Here is a 9980-nt window from a genome sequence, read left to right as displayed (position 1 = left end):
TCCCGCCGGGCTCGTAAGGCTTGCAGACATCTGCTCGAAGCCCAGTGCGCGCCCCATGTTTCAGGCTGCAGGCTGCTGCTCGCAAGGCTTGCGGATAGCTTCCTGAAGCCTGGAGAGCGAGAGGGGTCGGTGCACATCGACCCCTCTCGCTCTCCAGGCTTCAGCGAAAGCCTGCATTCGCCCCATAGGACGAACACACATTTCCTCTTCATTTTTGGAGGTGGAAAAGTGCATCCTATAGGGCGAAAATACGGTATTTTATAAAGCGTTTCCCTTGATACCAAAAAATGGAGGCAGAGACAATTTACTGAATTGCAAAATCACCAAAGCTTTATTGAATGAATGAATTGATTTATTACAGTCACAAACCAGAATATGGACTTATACAGAGATAGAGAACATGTAGATATATATGTAGGTTAATATTGAAATCTATAAGCTAAAGGTAAAGGTAAAGGGACCCCTGACCATTGGGTCCAGTCGTGGCCGACTCTGGGGTTGCGGTGCTCATCTCGCTTTACTGGCCGAGGGAGCCAGCGTACAGCTTCCGGGTTATGTTGCCAGCATGACTAAGCCGCTTCTGACGAACCAGAGCAGCACACAGAAACACCGTTTACCTTCCCGCCGGAGCGGTACCTATTTATCTATTTGCACTTTGACGTGCTTTCGAACTGCTAGGTTGGCAGGAGCAGGGACCGAACAACGGGAGCTCACCCCGTCGCGGGGATGCGAACTGCCGACCTTCTGATCAGCAAGTCCTAGGCTCTGTGGTTTAACCCACAGCGCTACCCGCGTCCTGATCTATAAGCTAGAACACAGTAAATAATACAAATGTAAAACAATTAAAATATGCAGTTTAAGACCTTAACCACTAATTTAAAATATGCATATCAATGCTTTATTATAATTAAGGCAGGTAAAATACTTATTACTCTTAATATTATTCATTGGTATGAGGCTTCTTAAAGCAATTCAGAATACAATCAACATTAGCAGAACACTTTGCTTTACAAGGACAATTTAAAAAGCAACAATTTAAAAACAATTAAAAAGTACAGTGGTACCTCATGTTACAGAAGCTTCAGGTTACAGATGCTTCAGGTTACAGACTCCGCTAACCCAGAAATAGTACCTTGGGTTAAGAACTTTATCTCTGGATGAGAACTGCAATCGTGCTGCGGCAGCAGCAGGAGGCCCCATTAGCTAAAGTGATGCTTCTGGTTAAGAACAGATTCAGGTTAAGAACGGACCTCCAGATCGAATTAAGTTCTTACCTTATGCATTATATCTTGCACTGTCCGTTATATAATGATGCAAGAAAAAGATTTTTGGTACCTATAATGACAGGGTCCCCTGGCCAGAACCCCCTTGACATGATGTTATATCTCCTTGCAGACACAGATAAGTATGTGACCTGGCGTGTAGCACTTTTTGCAACTGCTGCTAGGAAAATTAGAGCAAATTATATAGCCGAGGTAGCCATTAACTGTAAAGGAGATGAATTTATTTGATCCTATCTATCTACCTCAGGCTATGCTCTATCTTTGTCACCAAACTCTGAGTATAAATTGCACACTGTATTAATTGATATTGTTTTTAACATTAGTGACCATGTGATGATTTTAGCTTATGAATTTTATTGTTTAATGTTTTTATTTGTACATTGGGGTACTTTTATAGCTTTGTTTAGAGTACGTAATGTTTTAATAATATAAATGTTTTAAGTCTTTTTTTATCAATTCAGTATATTTTCTTTTAATTGTCAAATAATTTTGTGTACATTGCGGCAGCCTTTGGCTATGTGCAATAAAACTGACTGAGACTGAGAATTAAATTCTTAACCTGAGGTACCACTGTACTATTGCATAGGAAATAATTCTAAAACAACAGCAATGATCACAATTAGCAACAACACACACAATGAAACAGTAAGCAAAAATTGCCACTCCATAATTGCTGAGCCTCGAAACTTAGACTTCGGTCTTCTCCCCATAATTGAAATCGACACTAAGCATTATGTCATCTGGAAGAGAATGAAGGAGAAGAGAGATTAATTTATGTCACATTTACTGATTCACCAAATTTACCTGGTACCCATTCAACCATACAGGGCTGGGGTTCTATTTATGGATGCTGTCTTTGGTGGCAATGACTCCTTCCAAGCCTGCAGTTTGGCCCTGGAGGGAAATAGCCACGTTTGTCCTGTGGCAGAATTTCATAGCCACATGACCCGGGAGGTCTGCATCAAGCAAGGATGCTGCAGCTACTGAGTGCGCCCTCCTTAGTCTGGAAAGTGAGTCCCACATCCCCAGGCTGTGGGTCTTACCTTCTTTGGGGCAGAAGTGAGCCAGCTCCAGAGGGATGAGAACATTCTGTAGAGAAAAGAAAATACAATACTGGATCAGATGACCGGTCTGATACTAAACGCTCCACAAATAATGGGTACAAGAGAACATGGAAGCAGACCCAAGCCAGGGAAAACTTGCTTCCATCATGGGATGAGTGAGTTCTATTGCCTGGCCCCAATCCCTTGCCCCAGGTGACTTCAATGGGTCTTGCAGCCTACTAGGCAGAGGTGGAAGTGTAACACCAAGGAAGAAGGCAGGAAATGTCTCCAGAATTGTCTGGCATCCCAGGGACACCTTGTGTTGTGTGCCTGATACCAGACTGTGGGAATCCTTTCATAAGTCACTCTGGGAACCTCTTGGGGCTGTTAAGGTGAGATGTAAGTGTGCCAAAGGAATTAATAAATAAAGGTGAGATACTTGCCTTCAGGCGACGGAGCGCCTTGGCATAGGACATCAGCGAGCCAATGCCACTGGCTGCCAGCTGCCTCTCCGCCGCAACCGGGCTTTTGGTGTAACCTCTCAGTTCCTGTGGAAGGAAAGAAGACCTCAGAATCAGGGGCTGGTCTGGGTGAAAGAGACAGAGCACTGTGAAGCCCCTTACACGCTCAGAGAGAGATCCGTTTCTCACTGTCCTCAACTGTTCTAAAATGGCAATGTCGTCCAGCCCCAAATTGTAGCTCTGCGTTAAAGGCCCTCCTTTAGCTGTTTGGGCAAGTGGGCCTTTGCTGGCTATTCCATGTGGCCAGCTTGCCTTCCAAGAGGGGAAGGGCCCAAGAGGTGCAATGCTGAGAAAGTGTATGCTAGGCGGTGGCTTCTTCACGAAAGCTTTCTAGGTAAAACAGCCACTGATGCCATCAATATACTTACATTCATCAGCAAGTTCAGGAGCTTAGTGCTTGGGGCTTCCCAGAGGAGGCCTCCCAGCATCAGAGTATAACGTTCGTCCAGCTCCTGTAGACAATGGCAATTTTCATCCACGTGGGTCCATTGAGGGAGGGAGAGGATGCGCCAAGCAGAGGAAAGAGAGATCAGATGTTGAGCAATGGGCGCAATGCTTACAGTGTGTGAAAAAGAAATAACCATAGAAGTCAAATTTCAAAACTAACAACTTACATGTCTGTCGGGCTCAGTTTTCACCTCAACGACAGCCGCAAAGGCTGCGTGCACAATCAGGCTATGGAGCTTCAGTGGCAATTTGGGCTTCATGAGGCTGGAGAGATGGAGGGGAAAGTTTTTAGACTCTGTCTCCTTGGAGTCTTCCTCATATTGAGGTGGGGGGGCATCAAATACATTTCATTCTCTTGAACTTCTAGTGAATGCATGAGTTAGCTTAAACCACTTTTTACAATCAAGCACTGTATAAATTTTACAGGATAAAATGAATAAAGGTAAAATTAAAATAAACATACGAGGGCACTGTTTATGTGGCAGTCTACCTGGCACTTTGTATGCAAGCCTCTAGGTCAGTGTTTCCCAAACGTTTTTGGGCAACGGCACACCTCTTTACTGAAAAAAAATCTCGCGGCACACCACCATTGAAGCCCCGCCCCGTGACGTCAGCGCGCAGCGTCACGCCGGGAGGATTTCCCCTCCGGTCCCATGCCTTTGTTTGGGGCATCGCTCCGGCTGCTCCCTCTCCCGCCGCGCAGGAGCGATGCCTCTCTCTGGCTCTCCCTCCGCGCAGGCTGAGGGAGGGAGGGAGGTGCGCGTGTGACCCGTCTCTGCTGGGAGACCAAACCCAGCGAGGCAGAGTCGCGCGGAGGCGCCCAGGCAGCGCTGCCGGCTGCGAGGAGGAGCGCCAGGCAGCAGCAGGAGGCGCGGCCTCTCCTCGCCGCCGCCGCCCCGCCTCTCGCCGCCCGACTCGCCCGCCTCCCTCCAGGCATCTCGCGGCACACCAGCCGGTGTCTCACGGCACACTCGTGTGCCGCGGAACACCGGTTGGGAAACACTGCTCTAGGTCTTCGTTAATCCCACCCCTAAAAGCTGAGCTGTTTCAAAGTTATCTCTAGACAATATATCTTCTATTTTCTCTCTCACATCTCCACTCATCCTGTAAATAGTTGCTGCATAAATAAAGCTTTTTGAACGCAAACAAAATTAAGAAATTGTAAGAAATAATTCCAATCTAATTCCAATCTAAGTGGCAAGGTCTGGTAACACCTTTCCACATTCTTCTCCCCCCCCCCCCCAAGCTCGTTGTCAAGCTCAAAGAACCCAGCATACCTCAGTTGGTAAAGAGCCTCCAGTGCCATAGCAAGAACCAATTCAGGGTGCGTAAAGCACGGAATCCGTCCCATGATTTCCTGATAGAGAACAGAGGGCAGAGCGGGGGAAAGTCAATTCCCTATGGACATCAGGCGGATTCTTCCAACCCCAAACTCAGGGCAGGAATTGGCAATTTAATGCCAAATGCCTGCACAACCCTTCTCTTGGCCAGACCCCGCCAAGCCTTCCTTCTGCCCAACATCCCCCAAATCCCACCCCAGCTCTCCTGCCCACCTCACCCCTGGATACCTTATGCAACCTGTCACTCACCGCAATTGACTTGACGGCCAGATTTTTGGAGTACCTCAATGTGTCCTTTTCTCTCATGCGGGCCTCCGAGCAAGTGGCCAGCACGCAAGAGAGGAACGACTCATCCTTCTCCTGTTGCTGAAAAGGCAAGAGTAAGGCTGTCAATTCATGGCAGGAGGGCTTCTCTGCATCTGAGACCGCCTAAATGGGGGTATAAACAGCATTGGTGGATGGGGGTGGGTGGGTGAGGGATTTAGTATGTACTGTGCTGTTTACTCAAATACTAACCGCACGTGATACCACAGGCCGGACAGTCACCGAATCATCTGCAACAAGAGAAGAAGGAAAGGACATGGGAGCACGTTAGTTCATTTCTACTTATTTTCTACAGTTGAGTATTAAAGCATTAAGGCCACTCCTCCTTATGCTCCAAAATGAAAATGAAGCATTTGTTCACCTGGGCCCACAGCAGCCCTGGACTTCTTGGGCTCAGGCCTCTCGCCGAATATCATGTCCCTCAGTCTCCTGAACCTAGAAGAGAAGGAGAGGAGCAGATGTTGTTGTTGTTGTTGTTGTTGCGTGTCAAGTGCCCCCAAGACACCCCTGAATAAAAACACGGTTCACACATCATTTTTGTTTTGGTTTTTCGCATAATTTTGGCCACAACGTTATTGAATTACAGTAAGTGAGTGGTTGCTTAGGCATTGGTTAGTGACTATCTGTTCCCACTTGGAGGTAGGAACAGAACTGACAACCACACCTGTACGGAAGTCAGTAATGGTAAACAATTTTGGGGAAAGAATAAAGCTGGGAGCCAGGCTTACACCTCTCCCCAAATGCTCCCTGGGGCCCTAGACCTTTGTCTAGCATGGTGAGCCGCTGGATTCCTTTAACGGAATACCCTTGCAGCAGCAGCATTGGAGGGGCAGGCACAGCCAACCTCATCCCCTCCACCAACCAAAAAATTAACAAATGAACAGCCACACCCTAGGCCAACCCCAACCTCTCTCACCACCAAAGAAACACAAATGAACAGCACGAGCAACGCTGACACCAAACCCTACATACATTTAGCAAAATAGAAACATTGCCACCTGACCCCCCCTCTTCCCCCCCAATGTCTCAACAAATGAAACTGATTCGCAAAAATGTTACATGGAAAAAATACAAGAGACATCACACATACTTCTGTAAAACAAGAAAATCTTTAATAAAAAACAAAACAAAAAAACCCAGTGCCTAACTGCAACCTTACAAGTTGTGACGATTTGCTACGCAGTAGGCAAACCCAAATGGCCCCAGCCAATCAGCCAAATAGTAAAATTCCTACCAGGCCCCTGCTCCAAAGCAGACGACCCCATGACAGGCATAGAAAGGTCAACGCAAACAAACCCTAATAAAAGGGACGGTGGGCGGGTAATCCGATGTGCGCAGCAAAAAGAGGAAGTTCAACGCTGTGCACAGGGACCTATATAGCACCCCCATCAATCAAATAAAATTGCAATCATCAATTTTCCCAAGCAACATTGGGGGTGCCCAATCAAATTCGTGGCCATCCAAACTAACCCGCCCAGCAACAGGGGATGTCATGGTTGCTCCCACCGCAACATATGCTCTCCATGAAGGAGAACCCGCTTTGTTATACCGCCCTATACCAGCAGGTCTCAGTTACAACCAGCGCTTTTTTTCTTGGTGATGCAGGGGTACGCATACCCCTAAACATTTTTTGAATCTTTGCATTTACTGTACTGCATTTATTTCCCCCGATTTGAACTATAAAATGGTGATTTTCTTGAGTCAAAATGAGATTACCCCTAAACATTTTTTTTAAGAAAAAAAGCACTGGTTGCAACATAAAAATCACAACATAAAAACACAAAATGCATAATAAAGATTAAAAACAACCCAGTAAACCCCCCTCCCAACACATTTCAAAAGCTGAGACAGAAGCCTACAACCAAAATGGTGTGTGTGTGTGTGTGTGTGTGTGTGTGTGTGTGTGTGTGTGTGTGTGTAAGAGAAGACGGAGTCTTTGCAGCGTAGCAATAACGCAAACACGCTACTTCGGCTGCAGGACATCGTATCAACAAGGAAATCTGGTGTTGCATCTCCTCGGGTATTTGTTGATTTGTTACCACGATGAGTTGTTGTTGTGGAGGTATAGTTTGACGAGGTTTCTGGTTATTTGTACCCTAGGTGCCCACTCACGCACAAAAACAAATCTCACTGCAGGCAACCAAAGACCACCACCAACACCCTAGGTCACCCCCCCAACCTCTCTCACCACCAAGGAAATGCAACAAGTGAAAAATAAGTGAACCCACAAATACACCCGACCCCCCCTCTCCCCCCTTTTCTTCCTAACCTAACACTGCAGGCAACACTAACGTCTCACAACAAATGAAACTGATCTGTAGAAAACACAACTTGAAAAAAGAGACAATGCCCTTTTTTGTAAAATACTCACAACCAAGGAAATGCAACAAGTGAATAGTAAGTGAACCCACACCTACACTAAGTAGAAGAGAATCATTGCCACCCGACCCCCCTCTTCCCCCCGACCCCCTCTTTTCTTCCAAACCTAACACTGCATGCAACACTAATGTCTCACAACAAATGAAACTGATCCGTAAAAAACACAACTTGAAAAAAGAGAAAATCCTTTTTTTTTGTAAACTACTCACAACCAAGGAAATGCAACGAGTGAACCCACAAATACACTAAGTAGAAGAGAATCATTGACACCCGACCCCCCCTCTCCCCCCGACCCCCTCTTTTCTTCCAAACCTAACACCGCATGCAACACTAATGTCTCACAACAAATGAAACTGATCCGTAGAAAACACAACTTGAAAAAAGAGACAATGCATATTTTTTGTAAACCAAGAAATCTTTAACAATTTATTTATTATTATTTAAAAAACCAACAAGGAAAGGAGCAAGAAGGAGTTATCTAAGATGATCGTGGACTTGGAGAGAAAGGAGATAGAGGAAGAGCTTTGAATCATCTGATTTCAGAACGCTGGTGGGAACTTAATCAGTTTCTGAAATTTGCAGGCACCTGATGCTCAAAGGACAAGTAGCCTGCCGGGCTGGGAAGCAGATTACACCAATTGTTGGAGGAGAAAAACGGCATCTTTTACCATTACCGAACATCGCTATATAGAGCTTCCATGAACAGAGGCACTCTACCTCTGGAGCCAACTGCTAGAAGACAAGCCGCAGGAGCGGGCTACTGCTTGTGAGTTTTACAGGACACATCTGTTTGGACTAGATGGGCTTTCCCTCTGATCCAGCAACAGAGCTATTTCCGTGTTTTTTATACACCCACAGACCCCAAACGGCTCTCCACAGGAACAGAGTAGTGCACCTCATGTTTTGGGGGGGATTCCAACACTCCCCACCACCACCCCACCACCCCCGGCAAAGCAAAGAGAAGGGAAGCATTTCCCGCGTTTAAAAGAACCCTCAGCGTAATGCTTTTAGGACAACCCTGCCCAGCCGGGAGAACGAAGGGGGCTTCTAGGAGGGTCGTCAAAGCATCAAGGCATAGACGAGCCGAAGAATGCGATTAAAACTCTCTTAGTGCCAGAGTGACTGACAGGAAGACTGACAGAGCGTCCGAAGAGTTGAGAAACGGAGAAGGGGTAGAGCGAGGGCGGGGGGTGTATAGTGGTTAGAATTCTGGACTAGGAGATCCGAGCGCAAATCCCCACTCAGTCACGAAGTGCGCTGTTTGATATTGGGTCCAGTCACTCCCATCCTAGCCTGCCGAACAGGTTTGTTGTGAGGGGGAAATCAGGGGACAAGGCAAGCCATAAAGGCCACCTTAAACTGCTTGGATGCAAAGTGGGCTATGAATGTAATAAAAAGCATCCAAAATAAAATAATAATCATGGAAGGTACCCTGGGGATCATCTAGTCCAACCCCCTTCAATGCAGGAATATGCAGCTGTACCTTATGGGTATCGAACCTGCATCCTTGGCGGTAACGGCAGCTCACTCTAAGCAGAGGAGCTACAATGAGATTCGAGGGAGAATGGGACGGCAGGGAAAGGGGGCGCGCGCGAAGAGAAGTTAAGCTCTTCGGGAAAATGTTAAATTCCAAGGGGATGCTGTCTGGCCGTGTCGGGGACCCCAAGCCCTCGCTCCAGAAGACTAAAAAGAAGAGGCAGAAGAAATCCTACTTACATATTGACGATGCTGGCCATCTCTTCAGGTGAAATCCCCTCCGGTTTAAAATAAACTCCTTAAAAATCCTCACGCAGCACTAACTCCGAACTTTGCCTCTAACCCTACTGCTACTCCTCTCCGTCTAAAATGCCCGGGAAAATATGTGCACGAAATATCCAAATGAAAAATGAAATGATAAAGTTGAAGCAAATAAAATAAAAGTTGAAGCAAATAAAAGAAAAGTCTACACCTATCTCCCCTGTTGGCCGCTCGCTCGCTCGCTCCGTAGCTAGCTAGATTGCTTGCTCCTCCGTCCCACTTCTATCTCAGCCAACTCCTCCCAACTAACTCGCGAAGGAGATGTGGAACTGCTGTCTTTTATGCAAGCAGCAATAGATGTCACAGAGATGGGCAGGACACTGTTTCCATGGCAACCCACCCACCTTGACCCTGAACAAATCTCCCCCCTCTTTAGTTCCGATGTTTTCTCCCTCACTTTGGGACACTTGCTGTTTGCAGCTTTACAGATCCCTTTTTATCACAAACCAGCTCATACATTTTCTTGCAACTTTTCTAAAGAGAGCCCATCCAAACATTTTTTAAAATACAGTAAGAGAACTCATGCCTCCTGAGCCTAGGGAGGACTTGCTTTGCAGGCAGGAGATCCCAGGTTCAGTCCTGGATCTCCACCAGATAGGGCTGGAAATGCCCCGGGTTTGAAAACCCTGCAGAGCTGCTGCCAGTCAGTGTAGGCAGTGCTAAGCTAGATTGTAAAGTGCAACTTCCTAAGAATGCTCCTCTTACACTATTTATCGAAACACAAGCAAGCTACCTTATCAACAAGTTGTGAGAGTTCATTCATGACTTTTAACAAGCAGCATAAACAATTTTATAATTTTTATGTAAGTACAGAAACCCTGAATATGAAAGGAAGGAAACTTTCTG

The 9980-nt window shown here is 46.4% G+C and overlaps 1 protein-coding gene across 1 annotated transcript; it reads right to left on the bottom strand.

Moving 5' to 3' along the window:
• Window positions 1-328: 328 nt before the first annotated feature.
• On the bottom strand, window positions 329-9543 carry LOC308578384 (uncharacterized protein). Its single transcript, XM_081178637.1, has 10 exons — window positions 9054-9543; window positions 5320-5393; window positions 5151-5188; window positions 4884-5000; window positions 4572-4651; window positions 3462-3558; window positions 3216-3299; window positions 2770-2874; window positions 2327-2372; window positions 329-2023 (listed from the first exon to the last, which is right to left on the bottom strand). Exons 1-10 carry the CDS (start codon window positions 9071-9073, stop codon window positions 1971-1973), a joined length of 714 nt encoding a protein of 237 aa, XP_081034763.1. The 5' UTR covers window positions 9074-9543; the 3' UTR covers window positions 329-1970.
• Window positions 9544-9980: the final 437 nt, after the last annotated feature.

This window comes from Podarcis bocagei (genome assembly GCF_964188305.1).
Source record: "Podarcis bocagei genome assembly, chromosome: Z".
In the NCBI taxonomy this organism is placed as follows: Eukaryota; Metazoa; Chordata; class Lepidosauria; order Squamata; family Lacertidae; genus Podarcis; species Podarcis bocagei.
This window is presented reverse-complemented; position numbering and strand designations above follow the sequence as displayed.